The 26,514-nt window shown below is 35.3% G+C and overlaps 1 protein-coding gene across 2 annotated transcripts in view; it reads left to right on the top strand.

The window, feature by feature from the left end:
- The window catches only part of SGCZ (sarcoglycan zeta), a 217,146-nt gene that overhangs the window by 136,616 nt on the left and 54,016 nt on the right, over nucleotides 1-26,514 (top strand). For both annotated transcript variants that reach the window (XM_062574644.1, XM_062574643.1), the window contains exon 3: nucleotides 7,990-8,077. In XM_062574644.1, the coding sequence (XP_062430628.1) occupies nucleotides 7,990-8,077 (88 nt within the window). The remainder of the gene's footprint in view (nucleotides 1-7,989; nucleotides 8,078-26,514) is intronic.

Raw genomic sequence — 26,514 nt, 5'->3', positions numbered from 1 at the left:
TATCTTCAAATTTTAAGACTTGCACTGGTTTCCTACATTTGTCATAATTAAAATTTTGTGGGGGCTTTGCAGCTCAGTAATATATAATTTTACTTACTCTGTGTCACAAGCTTAATGACTAAGGAGTGAGATTTGGGCATATAACAAGTTTTTTCTAAATTCATTGCAGTCTTCTTTTTATTTTAGTTGGGATGTTCAAATTTAAAGTCCATTTGAAGTTTTGTTTGATGTTTAAATCAATTCCAGAAAAGTCACATCTTTTATCTGCTATTTAAATAGTCTGATTCTGCTTTATCACTAAGTTATTCTATGCATGACTGAATTCTGGCATAATAAAAATTTCATGGTGCATTATATGAGGAAGTAAAACAAGGAGGTTATTTCTGTCTGGAGGTTATAGCAATGATCACTGTGCAGCTTTACTAGCGCATGTGGCTCTCCAGAGGGCTGTGTGTGGTTCTCATTGGCTACATCTGTATTACCTTGGTAGGTGTAAGCAAGTTTGGGTTCAGGTTTGCTGAGTCATGAAGCAGGATGATATCTGTGACTAAGAGCAGGTCAGAGACCCCATGGGCACTTTTATTTGATGGTGAGAATGTGTAATACTGTTGGTCAGGGAAGTAGACTAACAAGATGATTGTCATAACGTTGCAGTTTTCCAGACTTCGCTAGAATTTAAAGGAATTTAAAATACCAAAAGAGAAGTTGAAGATTGGAAACCAAATGGAGTGGAGATCTATAGTTGTTTGGCTTTAGGAAGGAGGAGGAGATCTTTAGTGCAGGTTTAAAAAAGAATTGACTTTAGGGAAGTTTTCTCCTTCACAAGATGTTAAGGTTCTGTAAGGTTTTAATTACATTTAATGTAGTATTTTCATGGAAAGTTGCCTACCTTGCATATGCTCAATGCAAAGAACTGAGACTAAAGGCAGAGCAATACAGACCTTTGGAGGTTGGAATTGCCTGTTACATATCAGAAGGCTGACAGATCAGAGACTGGGAACATCCTTTGATGAACAAGAAATATCTAAAATCTAAAATATGTTCCTTGAACCTTGTCAATATCTGTAACTGTGCTTTATTTAATCCCTCTTCTACTGCTTATAACTTCTGTGGTGAATAAATTAAGTGGTCTTTGTCCCTCCTTGGTTTGGAAAACTAGGTAGAATTAGAATCTTATTGCATAGCTCTACATTCATAAAGGCTCCTTTAATAAATGAATTTATACATACATACATACATACATACATATATATATATATATAAAAAAACTTTTTTTTCTGATAAAATTTGATAATTATATATTTAAGAAGTTTTGGCATAGAGGAACAAAATAAATTGTGGTTGACTGGAATACTTCTTCAAACTCCTTGAATCTGCAAAATTAGCATTTAAAATGATTTTTAAAAACATTTAACCAAAATTTTAAGGTACCAATAATACTTCCCTGAGGCAGAAGTCCAAAAAGTCAGCATCCTGATACAGAATGTAATTATTATGAATTAAATTGTGTCTCTGAGGTTAGAAAGGACAATCAGGCAGGATCAGAGTAAAGAAGAATCTAAGGTGAAACATTATTGTTTTGGAAATGCAGAAATACAGAAAGATGTGAATTATGTGATTTGATTGGGTTACACCCCTTGCCATCTAGGAGTTGTGCAGGAATAATTTGAACAGTGCCTTATTCGCTTCTGTCTGCTTGAAGTACCCCTATTTTAGGGACCCTGCTTTAGGGTCGCCTGAGAAGAAAAAGAATCTGGAGAAAATTATTTTTCTTTATTTCATACTTCGATAGTCTCATCCTTTTTCAAGCTTTCAGCTAGATTGCCTTTGCCTAAATGTACTTCAAGTATATTTCATACCAACTTCAGATTTTTTAGAAGTCAAGAGCTCAGCAATTGTTGGCATTTGTAGGTCTGATCTTTATCAAGTCTTTCTTTACTCAAATTCCTTCACATTTGTTTAGTGTGAATAATAAAATTAATGATAGAAAGTTTGGCTCTGAGTCTTCTAGCCTTACATGTATGTTTTCTCAGTCCCTGGAGCTTTTTCTTCTACTTCCATTATTACTTCCCCTTTTGCAAGGAATAGAGGTAATCTTCTCCTGGATTTTGGGCAATTGGTAAACATGGAAGGAGCCTTCCCTCCAGCCCTTACAGCTGCTTTGGACTGCTTTCTACCCTTGTTGACCTGCACTGTGCCTTTCCTTTTCTCCTTTTGAACTTTTTGCACTGAAGTCCTCCAAGGCAGTCTTCATGCTTGTTATCTCCAGTCTGCCTGGTCTGCAATCCTCAAAGTAATTACTGCAAAACCACCCAGCTGCTCTTCGACTCCCCTCGGCTGCAGACCGACTGCTTTGTCCTTTTCTCAGTTGCCGTTCCCCTGCTATGGTGTTGTCAGCTAACACATGTGATGCCAGTGCATCTGTCTGGCGCATTGGCCAGATGCGCAGCTCGTTCACCAGCAGCCTGAGCAGAGGAGGAAGTGAGGGGCTTGGCAGCCCTTGGACTCGTGTTCCTACTCTTTGTAAAACTCTTGCAACGCAGACACTGCAAGGGCTGACTTGCGGAGCACTAAATCACTAGTTAGGAAAGGTTAACAACTTTATCAACGCAGGCATTCGGAAATAGCCCTGCAAGGAAACATTCTGATATATCTCATTAACTGCAAGTAGCAGAGCAGTGTGCAACCTACTGTCGTCTCACAAATCGCCAACAGATAGCAGAACTAGAATCCTGGTTACTTTTTACGTTACTTTCTACATCTGCATGACATTGTGGGGAAGTCCAGAAAGCCCAGTTTTTGTGCTTATCTAAGCACTATAATGAAATCATGAGTGCTAGGGTCTTTGCATGCTGACACATGGCAATTTAAGCACTTTAATCTATGGTTTATATATTGTTACTGTTCCTATGAGTGTCAAAATATGTGGTGTTATCATAATTAATTTTATTCTCAGCAGTGCAGGATTATAGTTCGTTCATTATACAGTATATCATCTTACCTACAGTATACTAATGTTATAGTAAACTAACAGGAATTAAATTGCTGTGTTTATTTTATTTTATTTTGAAGGGCTGATTTTGGAAATACTCATCAAAATTGATTTAATTAGCTAAGATTGCCTGTCTAAATGATGTACAAAAAGCATGAAATTTGTCAAAAATATATTAAGAATAACTGAACCATCTGTAATAAATGAGAGTTTAGCTGTTATTGCTCATGCAGAATATTTGTTAGTAAAATGATATTTTATAAGGCCTTAGCTGTTGGCCTTTCACATAATTATAATAATAATATGCTAGTCCAATTATAAAAATAAAAGTTTAAATTTGTCAGTATTACACTGTGATCCATTCTGCATGTTTTTTTTTTTTTTAATACTATTTTTTTACAAACCTTCCATTGTATTTATAACTGGATTCAGATTCAAGAAAGCTTTTCAAAAATATCCTTATATATTCCTACATTTATTTATTTTTCTTACCTGTATGAATCCTTACTGCAAAACTGTTTGGGATAGCAAGTGGGTCTAGTAGCATCATGTTCATCTAGTTTATCTCATTGCTGAAAATCTTTGAGTTGTAACATCTCACGTTTATAGCATGAGACATCTTATGTGGTGTCCTCAGCATCAGCAAGTTCTTGAAATCCTCATATCTGTTGGGGAAGAGTGAAGACATTTCTATGTCAATGTGTCATGCATCAAAAATAAATAAACTGAACACTGCTGTGTAAAATTTAGACCAGGAGAAAGGATATATGATCATTAAGCACTAGGGAAAACCACAAAAGGCTGCATTCCTGAAATAAAATCCTTTATCTCATGTTTTATTTTAAAAAGTTTTGCTTAAAAACTATATATAAAAATTGTATAACCCTTCTAGGATGTAAGACCCAGTATTTTATTTGCATAGATGAAAATGTCTTCTCTATTAAGATAATTGAGTTCAGATATCATTTCCAGAGCAAATAAAAACTGACATAATCTCATTATCTGAAATTCTTTGTTCTTTTTGTTTGTTTGCTTGTTTGCAAAGCAAGCTTTTCACTACATGGGTGATATACCTGAAGGAAACTAGTGTAGAATACTTACAAAATCATCACGTGGACGGTATGACTTGTTCAACATAAAGATTTTTGCTGCCTTTGCAGCATATAAAAAACTATTCCTGTAAATATTTCACAAACACAGATAATCTCAGAGCAAATTTATACAGCACACTAACAGCTATACCTAATTAGTAATAGGTAAATATGCTGTTAAAATAAGTGTTAGCTGCACTTTTCCTTCCCTGCTCAGTTGCCCCGTACTGCAAGTTCACATAGCAAAGAACAGGTTTTAAACCCAGGTGACTGGGGCTGTAGCAATGATTTCACCCTGTCAGGGACAGACAGGGAGGACAGACAAGAGAGATCTGCCTTTTGATTTTCTTTTCTCATACACTCTAATTAACTTAGTGGCAAGAAACAGTATTAGGTGATGGAGAACTTCTTCAGAGATATTCCTTTCCTAACATTACTAATGGTGGAGTTGTTTAGGATAACTTATGGTATATGCAGACATTCTGAATATGGAGCATAAGTCTGTTCCTGATACTCTTATGTATGTACCAATATATTGATTTATTGTATATAAGAGAAAATATTCTCTATGTTCACTTCTGCATGGTAAGAACTGATATAAAGCTCTATAGTATGAGCAACAGAAGTAACAGAATTTTGTCCCTTTTTTCAAGCATGCTTTCTGTCAAGAATAATCTAATGCTTTTTGTCATGAAATAAATATGTAATCATTTACTAATGTACCATTCTGTTTTTTATACCTTATCAGCCTAGAAATTTATATCAAAAAAGTAACTAAGTATATTTCTTGGTTTGTCTGACTTCAAAGCAAATCTTTTTATCCACAGTATTTGGAGGGTTTAATCATCCATTTTTTTCTATTCTTTGTGTTTATACATTCATCAAAACATTTTTAAAATTTTCCAGTATCCAGGTAAAAGGCGTGATGATGATTTACCTCTAACTCTCTACTGGTATCTGAAAGCAGAGTGTGTTGTGGATTAGCTCATCCATTAAATTGCAAGCTGAAGTTCAAATCAGAAGAATAGCAAATCTAGTGATCCAGAGAGATAATTATCCATCATTTTTACGCTATAGATTTATTTTAATTTGGATTCATGTGACTGACACTCATCTCACTTTACTCATCTTGCTCTAATTTTACTGATTTCAACTAAGTTTTCTCTGAGTTGCTATCTCCTCTGAGTAGACAACTTTTGAATATCTTGAAGTCTTTAGGCACTTTACTGGAAAATAAAGGTAAAGGTAAATACCGCAGATAAAATGCTGAACTGATTGGGAGTTTTGCCACTGGTTTTATTTGGGCCAGAATTTAGCTTGTAGCTATATATATGACATCCAGGAACTAAGGAATATAGATTTAAATTCTTAACTTCTTCATCCTTCTTTTCATCTTTTAAATAAGACAAGGAAAGGAGCTGAAAGAAGCCTTGATTCACCTAATCTTTCATTATCATATGCCTGAGGATTTGATACCTGAGGTCTTCATTTAAAATCAGAGCCTGAGCCCAAGAAGCCTGAAGCATTGATTATAGCTTGAGCATCTAGTTAAGCATATTCCTAAGGTGAAACCCTCAGATCAGACTGTGAACATTGTTTGGACATCTAAGTTACTGAGCCCTTAGCTAAGAAGGCAAAAGTAGGTAAGACCTCCTTGCTAAGGGAGAGGTTATTCTAGCTGAGAAGACTCTTCTCCAAATGCTAAGTGAAAAGGTCTCCTTAAAGATATATTCTAATACTTGAGCTAGTCAATTGTCTAACAATATAACCTGCTTTTGCTAGAGCAGCAGTTGATTGAACTAATGATCTTCAAAGGACCATAAGAAAAATGTAAATCAAATCAAGTGTTGAGAAAAAAGCCTGTAGTGGCTGCTTTTGTTGCCAGAACTTCCCTGGATAGCGTCACATGCCAAGCTCAGACCAGTTTTTTTGAACACAGTGTCTCACTGATAATTATAGCTCTTTACCTAGAAAGATGGACAAGCCAAACAGCAGCTTTCACCTGCCAGATTCCGTGATGCAGAGCTAATTGGCAGGACATTAGAGAGAGAGAGAGGTGATAGCGCAGTCCAGCGAGAGAGAAAGCACACCTGAAATTTTAGAAATTAGCACTGAGTTATTTCAGGCTTTCCAGGGGACTAAGTAATTTATGGTTAATAATCACTGTAAAAACAGCTAAGGAGAGTGTTTCTTGCAAAGGAAAGCAGACTCAACAGGAAGGACAGAGTATAACAGATTAAAGCCTGAACCTAATGAATCACTCAGCTAAAAATAAATCTTTATATATGGCTCCTTAACTCTTTTTTCTCATCTAAGCAAAGCTTCAAGAACAGGAAGAACTGATGGGCTGAGTAAGAAAAAACATAAGTTAATGGATTCATTTAGCCTAATATGCTCAGTCCAACAGTGGCCAACAGTGGATTCCCAGGGAAGACTATAAGAGCGGGATGAATATATAGTAATTTTCAGAACATTTTCCCAGCCTCTAGTCAATCCTAGCTCAGGGACTTTCCCAGCTGTTTCTTTAATGTGTCCGAGTGGCATTAGATAAGCTTTTCATACATCAGTTGACTAATAGCTTTTTCTGCAGCTGTGCTGTGTTGTGGAGGGAGTTAGAGTTAGACCCCCCCCTTACCTATCCTGGAATAGATATACTTGACTTAAAACACAACTGTTGCAAATCAGGACTGTAAAAGGTTCACTGTAGCAATGTGTCTGAGCAACAGGAATGAACGAAAAATTGGAAAAATTTAGATTTCCTAAAAAAAGTTCTTAGAAAATAGAGTTGCTGTAAAAAATCAAACAAAAACAACCATCTCTATAAAGTTCTGTCATCCAAGATTCAAACCAAAGGCATAGGTAAGGGCTCTCTGCAGGGCAGCAGATTGCCGGAAGCATTAATGTGCCCGTCGTCTCACGCCAAGTTCAGGGGAAGAACAGGAGATGTGGTTGCAGTGGATTCTCAGGAGGGAAGAGGCTCTTTGCGGCAGCACCATCATTCCCATTTTCCCTCCCCTTACACCCTCGCTGCCTCTAAGGAGAGCGTGATCAGGAAGGCCTGTTTTTTCAGGCTGGCCTTGGCTCTCTGTTGAAGCTCTTTTCTTTTCCCATACCCCAGCCCTTTCCCTGGAGAAGTAGATTTGCCTCCTCATTCTTCAAGAAGCAAAATTCAATTTTGTTCTCATTTCTGAAATTCCTCAAAGTAGCTCTGGACACAGGTATGTCTACACATGTATATGTAAACTAGCAGTGCAGTCATGCTGCAAAGCCCCACCAAAATGTTAAGGGCATACTTAATATCCTACCATGTTTGGCTTCATGTTGTATTTGCCTGATCACTAATAGTACCCTTGTTTGTTGTTATAAAGCTAGTTCAGTACTGTCTACATTATATAATATTTGCCTTCCAGGGCACTCTCTTCTTTGCTTTTTAAGAACAGGGATATTTGTTGTCTTCCAAGATATGCATGGTTGGGTTTTTTTTAAGCTTGAATAAATGCAATCCAAACACTATAGGTTGTATAGAATAATTTAGTATAGAGCTGATTAGGTAGTTATAAAAGTATGCATTATCAATATATAGAAAAGGCTAATGAAACAGGTTTGTGCTAGAGGTTTTTTTTAATTTATGATTTTTATATCATCCTTATAAAATAAAACACAATTTTATAAATTAAGTTCAGTGCTGATTTCTAAAACTCGGGGCTTCTGTGTGCTTGGGATTTAAGTTAAAATAGTATTTAAATTGATCAAAAATATGATTTGTAAAATACTCTATAGAAGTAAAAATGACACGGTCATATTTGACACGACTCCTCTCTCAGCAAGCATGTTTATGATTTAAGTTCTAATTTAATTCTACCTGAATCTTTTTCTCTCATTTATTGTCTTATACATGTTTCCCAGGATAGCCCACTGGTCTTACAGTCTGACAGAAATGTAACAGTGAATGCAAGAAATCACATGGGGCAGTTAACTGGACAACTAACAGTAGGTGAGTGTTCTTTATTAATTATTATGTAAATCAGTTCAGCTTTATGAGTAGATTAATGAATATCAAATAGAAAATATTGTTGAGAGAGTGAAAAACTCTCATAATTGTACTTACTCAAGTGGATCATAAAGGCTTGATTCAACATTAGCTGAAGACAACAGAAAGTGGAAATGCCCATCAAATGGTTAAAACATATTTTAATGAAAAATGATTATTTTTGAGTGAGTTATAACAAAAAAAACTAAAAAACCTCAACAATCCTGTCTCAACAGACAATTTCAGAGGGAAAATAACTGTCATTTTCTTACTAGTTCCATTAGTCTTCCATTACTTCAGTGGGAATTGGGTTGACCCCATTGCTCTTCCTATGCATTTGTATCCGCGTATATTGAAATTCAGTCAGAGAAATAGAATGTAAAGAAACGAACCATAACAAAATTTCAAATGCTTTCCCAGTTGCTATAAAATTTAAATAGAAAGTGATAGTACTGCCAATCATTCATTCAAGTGGTGTCTGATGTTTTGCGAAGTATAAAATATAATAAATCAAAGTTCCAAGCAAAATAAAAATAACGAATCCTCTACTTACTGGTTCATTATAGATTCTTTCTCTTGATTCAGTTTTCCATGTATTTGTTCCCTACTTTTAAGTTCACCATGTTATCACAAATTGTACTTACTGTGTTAGTAAATATGTACTGCTAATGAAGTAGTATTTTGTGTATTTTGATGACTAGAACTGGAGTGAGACTATTCATTGCTTTTTAAAAATATTGGCTGAAAAAATAAGTATGAAATATTGATATAGATCTACTAGAAAGTGATAATTATTGGCTGGGAATACACTGAAAAATACAGATACACTGAAAATATACAAATGGATATGGATAATATGCTTATGTGCTTATAAATTTGAGGAGACATCCCTTAGTCTCCAGGCATTTTCATTTTTTCATTTTATTTCTGTTTTTTTTTTCTATATTGTTATCTTGAAAAATCCCTTCCATTTTCCCATTAAAGTGTTGAACAGAAAACGATGAATTCTTTTAAGCAGAGGCAACAGAGTATTAATACAATTATAATCTTGACAGATTACAAGGTATGCACTGATATGAATATTTTTCATAAAATGTAATACTAGTTTCTAAGCTTTCTCAGTATCACCATCAAATAGTTCTGTCATGTGTTAAGCCATTTGAATGAAATGAAAAATAAAGCATCGGCAATCTTGCTTGCTGGAAAAAAAAAAGGATATTTAGAAGGAATTTTAGGAAAAAAAAGTGTTTTTCTGCCTCATCTTAGGAAACTTAAGGCACATTCTGCCTTGAGGTTTGGCATATTTTATGTTCAATTGCAAAGAAAATTTCTCAGAGTGAACATCATACTTTGTTACACAACATAAACGCACGATTATTTTTAAACTGTAACTAAACATCAATTTCATTTTTTTCAGAGGGCTAGATAGAACTAACTAAGGATTTATGTAAATTTGAGAAGGGGCAGGAAAATGGTGATTTACCAAAAACAAAATCTTTGTGATAATGTATCTCTTTCTACTAAACCTTTTTGGTGGCAGGAGTCCCGGAAGCTGGAGGAAGGTTTCTCAGGTTGGACAGAATCAAATATTCAGCCTTCCACTCAGTTTTTGAATAAATAGGCTTTTATGGGATTTGAAATCTGTCTTTGAAGAAAGATTTTAACATTTAGTTTTTCTCTTACTAGCTTTTCCTGTTTTAAGCTCTCTGTTCTCTGCACAAACCACTCAAATGTCAATAAACTTTTCTGTATGGAATTGATAACATCAACCATGTACATTCTTTGTGGTGCTAAACCATACATTCTCAGAGACTTTAAAAAAAAAAAAAAAAAAAAAAAAAAACTAATGGAGATATCAACTTTGTTTCAATTATTTTGCAAGTGAAATGACTGTTCCTGAAGCCTGTTTGTTGGGGTGTGTGTTTGTCCGTTATCTAATATGAAATAAGACTTTTCTGTCAGTGCTTGCTGTCTGAGCCAAGGGAACTGGCCCTTTCAGATGACTGAAAGAGTAAGAATATTTACATATTTGTTTATTTGCCTGATGACTATTCTAATTCAAAAGTGAGCCTTTTTTCCCTAGAAACCTCTATCTGGTGTTAATTGCATATATCAGCTCATATTGCTGCTAACTTGTTCTGTGCACTGTGTTTCCCCGTGTGCTAAAGATACGCTCAGAGATAGTTTTAAGTTAAAAACTAGTTGTGATTTACACTGAGCTTTCATGCTGGCTGGAGATTGCTGCTCCAAGTTGTAAAAATCTTTAGCAAATGCATGCAGAGTGACAAACCATCTGCACTGATTTTCCTAAATGACCACATGAAATCAGTGTGCAAAGTAACCAGAGCTGCTAGCAGATACAGATGAGGAAAATTAAGCTAACACCTGTTCCAGCCATATTGTACCTGCCACTGCGTTTATGGGACACAGTTCTGTTTCATCGAGCGACTGTGTTATTAAAACCTTCCACTTCAGCTGATAATTGCTAAAACGGTGAGTTGCTTATGGCAAACATTCACATTGCCCGAAACAGATATGATTTACCAGTTGCTGATACTACTCTCACTCCGTGCATCCAACACTGAAATTGTATGTGTCTGTATCTAGACTGACCTACTTAAAGACATCACACTAGAGTTTAATATCCTAAAAAGTAGAAGCCTAAAGAAAACATGTGTTCTTGTGTTACAGTCATTAGTGGGAACACCTGTAAGCTTCTCAACTGGTTGGCAGCTGGTGCAGACTGTCTGGAGAGTACAAAGCTGCTAAATTGCAATATTGTATTTACATTATTTTTATTTGTTCTTTATCTTCTTATTTATCTTATTCTTTTTATGGAGGCTATATGGCCTTTATTCTTACTTATGTTTATATAAAAATCAACTTCCTCTTTATTATAGATAAATTCCTTGTACGATATTACATAAATCTTAAAATACTTCCTATTTATTATGTAATACTTCTTGTTTAGTATAAGCACTCATAACTACCAATACAGTCAGCAAAAGTCTGAACATTCTGGTATGGGAATTGAAGAAATTAACAGGCACCTAAAATTCAAAATTTATTGTTCCTGCCCTCTTTCTCAAAAATTTGTATTATGTAAGGTAGAGGATAGCCAGACAAATTTTGATTTTTTTCTAGGTAAAAAAATGGAAATGTTTGCTGAGAGAAGGGGAGGGGACTTTCCTATAGCAGGTTTGCTAACAACAGAAAACATTTTTTTTCCTGTTAGTGGTAAATCTGCTCTGGGAAGTCTCTGCTTGCTTCAAAACTGCTCTTTGTCCCTTCACTGGTGCTGCATACTGAACCAGCGGGGTTTGTGGCCTTGCACTCTGAGAGGGAGGAAAATAAACAGTGGAGGAAGCAGTGAGTAGAACTGTCTTAAAATTATTTTTTTAAAAAAAGAAAAAAAGAGTAAGGCATTATGCCTTGGGGTAAAAAGTGATCTATTTAACAATCTAGAAATGATGTTTGGCAGAAGTATTCTGAAAAGAGAGAAGAATACCCACATGTTCAGGTGGGTGAGATTGTACTCCTGTGCATGTGTTGCCAGTGGCATTTTGTCTGTATTTCACATGACTGCTGGCAGTGATGTTACAAGGCAATAAATAGTCTGCTTTCTTGTCTTTAGGGTTCAAATGACTGATCATATGAAATTTTAGGAAAGTTAAAACTTTTTCTTTATGGTATCTGGAATTGTGCCAGGCAAGGCTAAGATAGCCTGAAGAGCATCAAATTAAAACTATGCGTTAAAACTGTAAATGAAAGATAGGTTAATGTAAAGAAGTGGAAGAAAAGAAGAGAAAATGAAAGCTGTGCCCCCCTTCCCCCAGGAGCTGAAACAGCTGTGCAGTGAAACTCTTGATAAATCAGATGTCCAATTCTGTGAGTCCCTGTGGAAGAGAAAATGTTTCTGTGGGGGAGAATAATGAGACATCTTGCAGCACATTCTAATCTGGAAGGAGTGAAGGATAAATATACTAAAAAAGAGAAGGTAGCTGACGGTACAGTTACAGTGGGCGGTTCAGTTGTTCCATGTTTAAGCAGTATAAAGTCAAGTCGTGGCTCTGGGTCTTACAATAGCAAGGCTGCATCCGTTATCAGGGTAAAATGTATTTATACTGACAGTGAAAATTAAGGCGAGAAAGTCACAGGCACAGTAGTGCTTTCTGTTGGGATCTGTATGGACTGAGCTAGAAAACAGGACATAGTGTAGAATTTGGAAATGCATGTGTGGTATTTATTCATATTAGCAAGCTGACAGTTGTTGATTTAACAATGAAAACAAAATTTTTCAGTTTATATAAAGATAATCCTAACTCAAGAATTTCCTTTGCTATTTGCCCTTGCTCCATGTATGCCGTGCACTCCTCATCCCCAAAGATGTTATAAGACTTCTTGAAAACCAAAAAACTTTCTACAAATGGGCACCAGAAGGTGAAGGGGTACTGGTGTTTTCCCCTCGGGTCTTCCTGGGACTTATGTTCAGGAAACTGTCAGATTTATATCTGGATCACCAGAAAGACTCTCAGGCCCTCAATTTTTAGATATAAAATTTAAGACCAACAGAACATGTGGTACAGGCACAGAGGATATTTACAGATTAAGGATATAAAGATGATCTTTCATTGATTTTTGTATCTAAGATACATAAGAAAAAATATTCACATCTCTCCCTTCCTAATCCTTAGCAATATTCTTTGCATTATGCATACCACTTAGTTACCTTGACATGACCTTTTTTCTCAGTTCAGTTAATGTTTGCATAGTTTGAAGCTTATGGAAAAAATCCTATTTCTTTTTTGCCAATGTTAGAAATGCCCCATAGTTGCACAGCTCAAACCAGAAATCTGTTGTGTTCATACTGGCTGTACATACCACATATCCTTGTATGTCTTTGAATGGAGGATGTTAGGTTGACAATTTTTTGTTTGATGTCCGTGCTGATGGATCAAAATTAAATATATCTAAAAGGAGTTGTTTGAAGCCCATATATGTGCTTACCATAACTTTATCTTCAGATTTGATTATTACTCTGCCAACATTTTTTTTTTTTTTACTGTAATAATTTCTTCTGACAGGTATTTCTACTTTTCCTTGACCCTCTCCATTCATAAAGATCCCTGGGGATATCTGAAACATTTTTAGAGTATAAGATACAGATAAATGAACACTTCATTTTTGCTAAGCTTTGGGCTCTTTAATACTGAATCTAAACTGTCACAGAGCACCAAAAGCCATGCAACTCACAGCTTTAGAAAGCTCCTGAACCTGGAGAGCTGCCTGCTGAAGCCTCTGCAGCAGTGCAAATCAAGAAAAGTGATCTTTGGTCACCAGAGATGGGGAAATGAATGTTATCTTGCACTTTTGCAAATAGCTGTTCAAAATAGTAGGTACACATATATTTTTCAGTTACAGCACTGGTAAAGACTATTGACCGTACTAAAAGGTACAGATATTCAAATAGCTTGTCAAATCTGATGACGTTGTTCATCTGTTAGCCACAAAATGTATTGTCTGCTCAAGATACCTTTTTCTTAAGAATATTCTTACCTGCTTGCTGTGCTCCACCAAAAGCCCATGGGATGCAGTGCGGAAGTTGCTGCAGGTTTGAAACCGTGGGCATGTAACTCTGGGGGGCTGGAAACTGCCTCCTTCATCACCTACCTATATCAAATACGCCTGACTCCTGATCCTGTTCCTACCTGGTGCCACATCCTACTGCACCATCAGAGGTGATCAAAGGCAGTCTTTACCTAAAGGATACCTTTGATATTCCCTTTGCAAGCACCTCACTCCAATTTACTGTAGTTTGGTCTAGACATCAAAGATCTGAAGCACAAGACAACAGTTCAAACCATTTTACTTTTAGAGTTACTGGTGATAGAGCTAGTCTGACTGAAATTTGTGTGCACATTTGGTTCTAACTCTTTGAAATATATGGTCAGACATTTACTTATTTGTATTATTATGAACTTGAACTAAGTGTCTATTAAAGCAGTGGAGGTAATTACATACTTAGTAAAATGGAAAAGGAATGCTGCTTCTGATTTTTTTATCTTGTTTACATACATAGGAGTCTCAAATGTCAAAGGTCTCTTTCTCCTCATCTCAGCTAAGTGTTGCAAGAAGACAGTAGTTTCAGAGAAGTCGCACTCATATGTCCATTTCTCATAGCAGAAAAAAGGGAAGAGAACTATTCAGCTCTTCTGTCTGCCATCTGTACATGTGGCTTTCTGTCATTGATGGTAAGGGGCAGGGAAGGAAGTAAGCATGTTATTTTACAATCCTTCCTTGACATCTTCCGCCCTTTTAGTGGGCAAATGTGGATCAGAATATAATTGTCAAACACATGTCAGATAAAGCCTTACAAGGAAGTTTGCCAACTCGTAGTCCCCAAGCTAATGTGAATTTTTAAAAATCTAAAATATATTAAATATTTTCCTGGTACAATTTTCATATTAAAACAATTGCTCTGCTAATCACTGTAGTGCAATAGAATTATGAATATTGTTAATAAAACCAAAGCTGGTTAAATAAATGCGCTAATTTCTCAACTTTCTCTGGATTTGTTCCTTAGCTAAAATACAGGTAAATAACTAATGGTCCTCAAATCCATTTTAAAGGGTGGAAATCAGAAAAGCAGCCATGTAGGTCACTTCTACCATATCTAAAAGCATTAATAGCCAAGCTTTTGCAATAGTGTACTAATAGCAGTATTTTATATTGAAGTCCAAACAGAATATGTAAGTGATAGCCTAACATATATCTGTTTGGAATTTTACCGTTAATCAGGCTCTTCTTATACCAGCAGAGGTTCTTAATTTATAAGTTAATGTACTCCCTTTTCTCTTCTAATACAAGAAAATTAACACAGAATTTGTAATTTCTGTGCTAAATTATTTGCATAATTTATAATTTTCAGCTATGTTTTGGTCTTTAAACAAATTTCTATTAAAAATTATCTGTTGTCTAATATTTTCCTTGTTTTAACAATCAGTTATGTGTTTATTTAGATGACTTGGATTAACTCTCAGATCATCTAATTATATATTTTGAGTGTATAAATGCTAAAATGTAAGATTTCTTCATGAAGTCTTACAGCAAGGTAATGGCTCTTTCAAAATATAGAAATATGAATAATTTACCAAGAGATGAAAATATAGCTCATCTGCTAGTCTATGGTAAAAATCCATTGTTTGATCTTCTAAACTGAGGGAAATGTGAGATAACTTACACTTTTTAAAAATAAACTAGCTACCTTGTGCGTAGCACAGAATTAAAGGCTCTCTTGCGGCTTTGGGAAGCAGCAGGGAACGTAGAGGGGCCTGCTGCCTCGGGGGCCATATGGCTTTCAGTTTCTTTCTGGCAAAGTGCATGAAGCGAGCCAAGAGCCGGGCAGAAAATGAGCCTTGTTTCTCATAGCGGTTGAAATGTCCAGCTGGAATCTGAGCCTCATCCTTCCTGATAATTTACAGTGCAATGTGATGTCGTCTCTGTTTCTCTCAGTCTGATCTCTGGAAAAGTCTTTATACAAACCATCTGGGCTATAGCAGGTTTTGTAACCATAACTCACATAAAATACAGATAGATATACTCTTAATGACTCTGGTTTAGCTCTCATGAGAGTCTACCCCCGTTAATTAATTATCTTGTAGTGTGGTATTAAGAAAAAGTTCTGAAAAACTGTTCAAAATTTCAGCTTCTCTGCCAACACTTTAATCAGTCTATCAAAATAGCCTTTCCAAAGTGAATGTGTTATTTATTGGAAATTCATTCGTATGTCTACTGAGATTCTGTGCTTAAATTGTCTTGTGGTAATATAAAGCCATTCAACTTCTTTGTTTTGAATCAGCATCAGGAGCCAGTAACAGTTAATGGGCTAGTAAAAACCGGTTGCAAACAACTCTTTGCTGGTTTTTGCTTCTACTTCTGTTGAAAGTTAGTGGCATCATTCTCTGGGTTGATCTGCTTAAGTACATTTGACATTCAGCAGTGGTCAACTTAGTGTCTTGTGACTAGGCCTTGCTGGATTGGAAAATAATACTTTTTTATACACCCATTACACAAATTAAGTCATAAATGTGTTAAAAACACTTAGAATCATCAACTATTTGTAATCCACTTTGTGCCTGGTTAATAAGATAACTTTCTAAAAAAGAGGTACTGTATACAGTATTTTAGATTTCTTTAAATTATTTATATACATTTTCAATTTTTCAAGTAATATCTTCCATATCTTTCATATCATTTTAATACCTTTGTTATATGTTATGCACAGACATAACACTATATTACTGTTTAAAATTTTAAATACCCTGCGGTTTGAAATATATCTTAAATATTGCTTATGAATTTCCAAGTGAAAACCATACTAAAAGAATAAAGAGTAGTAAGTTGTTTCATTGTCACTTAGTAAGACCAAGTGGTAATTTTTAGGGGGTAGGTATTGCCATTATTTAATGTGAAATCTCCTTGCTGAAATGCAAGAGTATACCTTGTCACTTGGTGTGCCAAGAAGTCAAAACTCGCCCATGAAGGACCATGCATGAAAACAGTAGAAAGTCAATAACTAAATTCTGTGCAATTTCTGTGTAGTTATTTCCGGAGTGTTGAGTGCTTGTGCATCGTTGGTTCTGAACAGCCATCGCCTGTTCAGAGAAAGTTTGTACTGGATGTAGGGTCCCTGGCTTTCTGTTCTGTCATTCTTATACACGTGTACTGCATAGTCTTCCTTGCACCTTAAAAGTAATCACTTTTAGTTAAAATACTTAAATCCTATGTAAATACTTCTCAAGTTGGGGTCTTCAGACCACTTCTTCTTACTTCTGCATTCAGTGTATTTTTTCCTCTTTCTGCCTTCTTCAGACTCTAAAAGTTTTCCGTGCTTGACTTTTGATCTATTTTTCCTTCTTTTTCTTTCCACTTGACTGAGCTCAGGAAGGCTTTTTCTACCTAAGATATAAGGCACAGCTTGTATTAGTTTGTGTCAGAAGCTGTAGTGATCAAATCTGGAGAACACCTTTTTGCTATCTATAACTGACAAAAGAAAAAGCATATTTTGTGCATTTGTAACTAGTCTGAAACTTATGTACAGTATTTGTGGCATAGTGTAGATTCAGGTTGTTTTTTCTCTACTTTCTAAGCTTATTCATCATCTATGTTTGGAAGGAAAATTGTGGTTGGATACCTGTTTTTCAATATGCTTTTCTTCCAGTAACCTAAAGTTGGTTTGAAAGGTACAATAGATTTGGGATGGGAGGAAGAGAGACAAGTAGCAGGTCTCCCTCAGGTAGCCTGCTAGAAACCAGCTTCAGGTGAGTGATCCCGGTGCTGCCAGTCAATACTGGCAAAAATAAAAGGGGACAGAGAGAGCTGCCTGCGTGGTGGGGACCTGTAGCTTGACCTCTAGAAAACCATAGGTTTTTCATCTTTGCTAGGAAAAGGTGATAGTGGGTGTTCACTACTCCATTTAAAGATGTTAGGAAAAAGATGAAAGGGAACACTAACCCAGTGATTTTGAAACAGTGATGGTGGAGAGTGTGAGAATGTCTTTTTAACCCTATTAAGAAGGCTATCCTGTACTCCTGCTATTAGCCATAGCCAGTGCCTTAGCAAGGTGTTTTATCACAATGTTAATTCTAAGACTTACTTTTACTCCAGAGCATTTATAGCAAGACTATCGTGGTACAGTCATCAACTGTTCCTTTACCAGTGATATAGCAGTCCTCTGCTTACCTTCCTATTTTATAGGCTTTTTATTTTACGTCATTATATTTGAAATGCAAGTCTGAATAGTCCCACTGTTTCTAAATATTTGTTACTGAAAATTAGGAAAAGGGATATTTTGTCTCAATCTTCAAATAGTTAATCCTGATCATTAAAACACATACATTTCCTTAAGGTGTCAGAGGACTTGGATAAGTGGTTGGATTTAATTGTAAAAGTGGAGGCTGAGTGGGAAGAGGTCATAAATGGTTTGCATGGTGGTACAGAAATGTTAATGTTTAAATATTAATCTATTGCCATCTGTCTTGCTCTTGTTACCCACATGCTCTCAGCCAATACAGATAGCATAACTGCTACCCAAATGTTCACAGCAGGAGTAAGTAGTTTTGTTTTGTAGGAGGGACATCCCAAAAGTCAGAGACATTATTCACAGGTATTTTGTTTTGAGGGATGCAGTTTACATCCTGAAAAGATAGTACTAATTCTTTATCTTTAGATTTATGAACTGCTAGTATTTCACTTAACTGCAAAAGGAGGTTCTGTGCATGTGTTGTGACATTCAAAAGGCTGCTGCTGGATGCTAAGCATTATTAAATTACCTGCAGCATCTGGCCCTTTAACAAGTCCCTGGCAGGACATTAAGATTTTATTTTTACTCCTTTTTTCTCCTCTGACATCTCATTAATTTGGTAAGAATATATCATTCTACCTAGGAGTGGCTTATGTGAAGGATGTAAAAAGGGCAAATAAATGTGAAGCCATTTTATAATTTTATTAAATGCAAAAATACAAATCAAAAAAAAAGAAAGAGAAAAGTGTTGAGATCTTCTGATACTCTCTTTCAGTGCTACAAAGAACACTGAGAAGAAATTCAATAGCATGCTTAAAGAAATTCAGTAGCATGTTAAAGATGTAGCAATAGCAAAGCAATTTATCAAAAAATATTGCGAAGAATAATTTGGAGTCTTTATTCAGCCAAGTTCTCTGTAAAAAGTCACTAAGTCAGCTATAGGAAATTAGCCTCAGTTTCTATATGTAGACATAGATCGTCAAGCTTGGAAACACTTACCTGTTTATCCATAAAAATAATTTGTCCATGCAAAGTCATGAACCCTGGTAGATATAAAATCCTAGCTCATGTCTATTACATGACGAGTATCAAAACCCAAAAGTCTGCTAGTTAAACCTCTTTACTAGAATTTGCTCTCTCATGTCTTTGGACTACTAGAGATTACAACTAACTATTATGGCACAATTACTGTATGTTTTTTAAAACTATATTTTTATGTCAAAGTTTACTATCTGTTTATTGCATTACTATGTCTGAATCCTGTAAAAATACACACTTCCAAAGATGACTTCAGACAATACTGAAACTTTAGTCTCACATTGCACAATACTAATTAATGGCCCTAAATGGGAAATAGCTGTTTTGTTGTGTTTATTTATCAAGATAATTGTGTTTATTGACCTTTTAACTATTGTGCCTCCATTAAGAACAGTATGGAGTTTCAAATACCGTATTATGCCAATGCTAGAGATTTTTAATTCTGCTGCTTGTAGATGGGCAGAGCAGTCTTGACAATATCTGCTTCTTCCTCAGGTTATTCTTAGGGTGATAAATATTGCAGTTGCAGCTGAATGATGAACAGATGGCACTGAATGCAGGATTAGCTGATTATTTAAGAAATTCTGTTAGATTTCTTCCTGTGTATGAAGAAGTGTTCCATAAATCTGAAATTAATTAGTCACCTGGAATAGCTATCACTCAGTGACTCACTAATGTCAGTTATAAATCTAAATAATATGTAATGAGCATTTTTTCCAAATCAAAATTAAGAATTGCATTGCCCTTAAAATAAGTTATTCCAACATGAGAGTCTCAAAATTTATGAGTTTCTGTTGCAAAGTTTTGGATAAACGGTTTGTTTGGAGAAGCTATTTTGTTACTCTGAGCATCTGTGGATTACAGAAGCACCTCAGCTTTTACCACCTTAGGTTGTTGGACAGTATCAAAAAACGGAATATCAAAAATATAAGACAGTTGAAGGTTATTTGCAAGTCAAAGACAGGTGGAGGATGATCATGGAGTCTATACTAGAAAGTCAAGAGGAGAGACTTCAGAGCATTGTCAAATAAGCTGCTCAGTTTCCATCATATTGTTGTCTCTTGGGCATGCTTGAAGATCTTGTATTTTGTATCAGCTGTTTATTAATAGGAATGTTAAAATCTTCCTACTCATTTTGCTTTTGGGAAGGAGGAAGTAGTTTCCTAATATGTAAGAGGATGACAGTGGGATTCTGCTACTCACTTGTCTTTTAAGATAGAAAAAGAAGTCTATTAAATTTCTATCTCAAATTTGGTCTTTTCTGTTTTTTTTTTCCTGATTGTTTATTTGTATCTTTTTATTTTTGCTTTTCACTTCTTTTGTCTCTTGTTCTTATATACGAAGCCAGACACTAACTTGTCAGTTCTATTTTTCTCTGTGATGGAGTGATTTTAGTTTGCTGACCATATTACTGAAGGAAAAGTTTTTCCTTCTAGGCAGTCCAGACTGAAATTCCACCAGTGCTGTTGTAGGTTTTTTCTCTGTGTTTAGAGATCCATCTGCATCTAGTTTAGATTTCCTTCCAAATACAAAATCTTACATTCCTTGGAGGACATTTTAGATTTCCCCAGGATGTTAAACTAGTCCCAATGTAGTAAGACCTTAATCCTAGAGGTATAGGCTATAACATAGCCGAAGTGGTGCATTTGAAAGGTAGACAATCTGGAAGTGATTCAAAGCACAGATGAAGACACTGAATTTAAGTGTCAGCAGGGCAGGAGTCTATATGCGAGGTAGATGTCTTCATCTGTGAGTTGAATTGCATCGTCTCTGCTACAAGCCAAGAATGAATCTTGTCAAGAAGCTTAATCAGAAGAGACTCTTTCCGAAGCTAACTGCCAGAATCTGCTTCTATCCTGCCTCTGCAGTTTGCTTAGCTCTTGTCCAATGCCAAGGACAAGGGGACAAGTAATTTTCTAAATAGATAATAGAAAGTCAGGTTTATCTGAGAGCTGAGCTGAGCCATCATCACCCTGTGCAGTGATGCTAGTTGCTCTGGAACCTGCAAGTCCAGTTCACTGGCCTACTCAGTAGCAAAAGGGATTTAAATAATCATGTCCTGGTCATCATGCAACAATTTTCCACTTCAATTTTACCACCTAGATTGGAAGTTATTTTGTAAATAGATCATGAATATTCTTCAATGCTTTGGATATATTTTCATTAATCCTTACTCAGATGAAGTGATGTTAATTAATACGAAATGCTAACATCCTTTATCATACATGACTTTAATAGATTTGTACTATCTTTAGTGAAAGCAGATAATTTGCAATGACATTTTTTCCAGAGAAACAGTCACTTTGGAAAAACATTTGTGTATTATAGCCTGCCCTATATTACAGCTATCAGTGTTGAACTGATTTTAGAAATATTGAAATATTTTTTAATATTCCTTTTCCTATAAAGCTTATAGGTACTCTAGTAGCTCATATTCTTTCTTTCAGTCCCCTTCTCTCAAATGTGATGGACTGAATTATTCAATTCAGAAAGTAAAATTTGCATTTTGAAACCTTTTAAAGATATTATTCAGTGCATGCTGAGTGATACTGTACACTAGTTTCTAGACACAACTGGATATAGCTAAACTCCATGGAAAACTATGGAAAAAAAACCTGCAAAACAAGTTGTATCTTTTAAACAAAATCTGAAGAAGAATGTGAAAAAAAAAAAAATTGAAACCACAGAGCAATAATTTAATATAGAGAATACAAATACAGTTGTTTAAGTTAGCACTTAATTTATATTAGTAAATAACCAAAATGTTCAAAATGTATGAAAAGAAGAAACAAGTTTCAGAATATGTATGTTTAATACTTACAGAGAATATTAACAATAAATAGGAGAAAACTGAAATGCTTTTCTTCTTAAGTCTTCACAAAGCAAGATACATAACAGTAAAGAAAGAGAAAGGTCACAAGGTAAAATCAGGAGGAGAAAATGTAAAGAACACTTAGGTCATCTGAATGTATTTCACTTCATCATACCCCAGTGAAATTCACCTCAGAGTGCTAAAATGCTCAAGAGAAAGGTATTTGCACCATTAGCAATTATTTTACAGAGCTCATGGATGACAGATAAGGTCTCAAAGGATGAGAACAGGTCAAACATCAGATCTGTTTTTAAGAAAAGAAAAAAGCCAAGGGTGTAGAGACTTACAGATAAGTGATTTTCACTACAATATCTGGGAATTTTTTAGAACATTCAACAGAACAGTCAGACCAAAAATATCTAAAGAAAATATAGATGATAAATAGAAACAGTTTTAGAGAGGAAGAAGTGACCTTATAGCCTGCAAATGTTATATTTCCCCAGGGAAAAATGTGAAGTTTCTATTGTGTCTTTTAGTTTGATCTGTATGATAAGGAAATTTTGTACTCCCTTTACTGTCTTACTCTTACTGTTGCTATTTAATTTGATTGTGCTGTTCATTAAGCACAGCATGTGGTCATGTATCTCATACCACGTACTGTTCTCCTTTTTTCTAAACTCTAATTTCTTTTCAGTCACATATGCTGTAAATATGTTCCTGAGACTTAATAGGCAATTCTGGATTTTCGTAAAACATGTAATTGCCAAACAGCATAGCAGTGACCTAATAGCCTAACTCAGCTAATCAAGGCAGTGGAAACTTTCCCACTAATTTCATACAGAAATGTAATGCACAGACTGCTCCAGAAAGTCTCAACTTCAGAAAGATATATAATATGACTTTGTATATGATTTCAGTTGTGGTTCAAAAGTGTCGTATCTTAAAAAGCTGAAAGTTCCAAGGTTGAGGATAATACCTTGAAAAATTCTCATTTTTGTTTGGGACTATTCAGTTTGTATTCATCATGAGAAAGAAAAAGTGAAAAACTTGCTGCTCTCATTCACACGTTGGAGTATTCCAAAATCCTTAAAGATTATAATTAAGTGACCTACATGAATTGAACATATAGGCTTAAGTCAGCAAAAGCTAATCAAATGTAGTGTGTCTATTTGCTGATACCAAAAAGAAGGATATATGGACTATAGAGGAAGATACATGTAGTAAATATAATGTAATAATGTGCATAAAAATAGGAAGTACTATTTATAACACTTATAGCAATATGAAAAAATCTGGTAGGAAGCTCATTATACTACACAGAAACCTCCATTCAACTATCAAGATCATGTTTTGAATAGATTAAACTTGATGAGATTATAAGTAGAGCGAAAAGAAGTCTTCATTACATGATTAGGTGCCTAACACATCTTTCTTAGACTTCACTGAGCTCTCTTGTCTAAGGACCCTTATAAGAGATCAGGATACTATAGCTAAAGTTATAGCTCATCAGCTCCGCCATAGGAGCAGATGATGTGTGTGCTTTTATCCACCACAGAAGCAAAGTAAACATGTAAACTTAAAGTTCAAGCAACTTTAAGCTAACTTATTTTAATTTCATTTGTCCATGCATATTGCACTCAGCTGATGAAGAAATAGAAACTATACTGTGTCAGGCCAAAGGCCTCTTGAGCCATCTCGTGTCTGAAAATATCCAATGGAAAACACTGTGTGGTAGAGGTAGTAGGAGGAAAAGCACAGGTTTGCTTTCATGCAGGTGTGGCCCCTATAGAAGTAGCATGGAGAGTGCTGTCCGCTACAGCTCTTGTACAGCTTTCATGCCTGCATACGTGAGGTTACACACCCACCACACACCAGGAAGGCAAACTGAAGGGAGGATGTATTCTATCCATTGCGAAGGTGGCAGGCATTTTCTTACAGATCTTTTCAGGAAATCTCTAGAAAGAAAGTCTGCCTGAGCAGGCAGAATTTTTCTGTGACCAAACCACGGAGACAGTGGGTCTGTAGATCACAAAGAAGCAATAACCATGCTGCCACCATGCCTGTTTGAGTTAAATAGTTCTACTTTGTAGTCCGATTTCTTCTGGATTTTTTCTATAGAAAGATGTGTAGCTTAACCCTATGCTAATAATCTGTGTTGACAATTGGTATTATTCACTGTAGTCAGATGCTAAGACAGGTAACAAATACGTGCGTTATTTCTTCTGACCTAACACTTACCTGTGTTTTCCTTATCTGGGTCCTTTTCATTCAGCCAGGAAACCTCAAAGCTCAGCCTCTCTCCAAAGCAGTCATCTCCTGACAGCTCTGTACCAGGGCCATGAACTACTGACAGACTCATCTAGTTTTTCTTTAACTGTCACTATCACCTTTTTTTGATATATTACAGAGACAGTCCCTTTCTTTTCTTAGCAAACAGAGCATGCAAAGTTTTGTTATTACCATGAATGTTTGCTTGTGTAGGTATCTTGCTCTGAACTGAAAGCTCACTTTGTTCAACTTTCTCAAAGCCTCCCTTCAGCTGATACGATTCCTTCATTTACATTGTTGCTTTTACATTCACTGAAAAATATCTGAGACTTCTGGTGGCCAAAATAATATAATGCCTACTATTCCTGTGAATATTAACAAAATTGTATCTATAAGTATATTTCAAAAATACTGAATTTAGACCCAGCTAGGGGCTGAATCTTTTTTAAAAATGCTTTATCTCATTTATCACCTATCTCAAAGGCATCAACATATTTTCAAAAACTTTGTCATCCAAAAATATCCTATATTTAATAAATTTTTAAATAACCCATTTTATATTCAAGAATCAAAAGAATTTCATTATTTTTACATTATATGGATCATAAGCTCATGTTAATTCATTTTGAATTCTAAGCACTGTATTCAGTTTAAATCAGCTGTTTTTATGCCTATTTCTATATCTGAATTTGTTCTCCATCAGATGGATAAGGAAGATGGTCTAGAAAACAGGTACAACTGGTAGTGTTCATCTATGTCCGAGATAAGCATATAGAATTTCTTTATAAACAGAAGAGAAAAAAAGTAGCTTCTCGTGTGTGTAATCTTATCTAAAGATAGATGCCTAAAGCAGGTCAAATAAATCGAATTCTCAAATGTCTATTTCTTTCACTTGGTTGTTATGCAAGTCTAGATACTAGCTACATATAGACCTCTGTAATTTGATGAGATGCATCTCAGGGAATGCATGAAGTGCTTCCTCTGATCAGTTTAGTCTTTTTTTGCTCAACTTTTTACATTTTTTGACACTGATAATCTAAGGGGCATTTTTCCACTAACGTTGCCCTGGCCCATACACTTTACAACAGTTATTCAGCCACCAGACAGTAGGACAAATGGATGCTGTGAAAAGTGGGAGTGATGTGTTATACTGCCAAGATAGAAAGAACAGCACAAGATCCCCTGGAGATACAAATAAAAATAAGTAGATATTTTTTAAAAAAGCAAAATCCAACAAATTTTGTTTGGAAACTGTTACAATTAGGGAAATTCATATTTCTAGTTTGTCTTTCTTGTCTCTATAGTAATGATTTTCTGTGTCATTTTTCATGTTCTCAAATAGCATACAAGTATCATTATATCTATTATATCATTTAATGTAAAATTGAAAGGGAGGTGGAAATCTGTGGAAACCTTCCAGAAAAAAAAAAATGTCAGAACTGAATATCCTTTCCCACAGCACAAAGTATGATACCATGTGTCATGAAGCAAAATATTAGTAGCTACAAAATTCTAAATTCAGGATAGAGATGGTTCCTGCCTTGAAATTTAATCTTCATTAGCCTTAATCTTGGTTTCAGTACTATAATTCTGTATATTCATGTTGCAACATTTTCATTTAACACATCTTCACTACGTTCTAGTTAAAATGAATAATTTTATATTTTTGTACCTTTTTTAATGCAGCCGATATAGTTAATAGTTTCAGTTTCCATCTGTAGTGCAGCAAGCATGTGCTATAAAGCATCATAAGTATATGCAATCTGTGGATGAATACTTCAGCTCTATCCTTCAAATGAATGGAATTTTACACAAACAATTTAATTCAGCATCATACAGCTGAAATTACAAGTAAATAATCTTCCTGGATACAAAGAAGACAGGGGAGTTTGCCAAGGACATCCCTTGAACCAGGTTACAGCTACTGAGAAGCTGACTGCATCTTTAGTATGATGTGCTATCATCAGCACAGCTCAAAAGCTTTCTCAGGTGGTCAAGCTCTTGGTAAGAATTACCTGTCCAGGCTGAATTTGGAAGATAGATTTACTTGTATATTGCCCCAGACTAAGGTGTGCATTATCCAAGCAGATATGACATTCTGGATTATTTGAAAGTCAGCATAGCCAATAGTGTGATTCCTCTGCAAGACTGAGCTAAAACTTGTGCAGATATATATATGTGTGCAATGTGTTAATGCAAATGCTTGCTCCTATTTCAAATAGGAAATGAAAATGTAATGAAAGAGACTTCTGTTTTCGTAGATTACTCTGTAGGCAGTTTAACTTTTCAAAACCATTGTCATGACATCCCCATCTGGTTCCACATAAAAAAGACTAACTTAACATGTATTAATTTTTGTTAATAATCTCTCCAGTGACTTGAATAAACTAACAGCTGTTTCAGTAGTAACTGTGTAATAATAAGGAACAAACTGCTAGGTCTTAGAATACCACATAAACTAAAAACCTTTTTCTTTTAATA

Source organism: Rhea pennata, chromosome 4, assembly GCF_028389875.1.
Source record: "Rhea pennata isolate bPtePen1 chromosome 4, bPtePen1.pri, whole genome shotgun sequence".
In the NCBI taxonomy this organism is placed as follows: domain Eukaryota; kingdom Metazoa; phylum Chordata; class Aves; order Rheiformes; family Rheidae; genus Rhea; species Rhea pennata.
The sequence above is the reverse complement of the archived record's forward strand: the minus strand, read 5'-3'. Positions and strand labels throughout refer to the sequence as shown.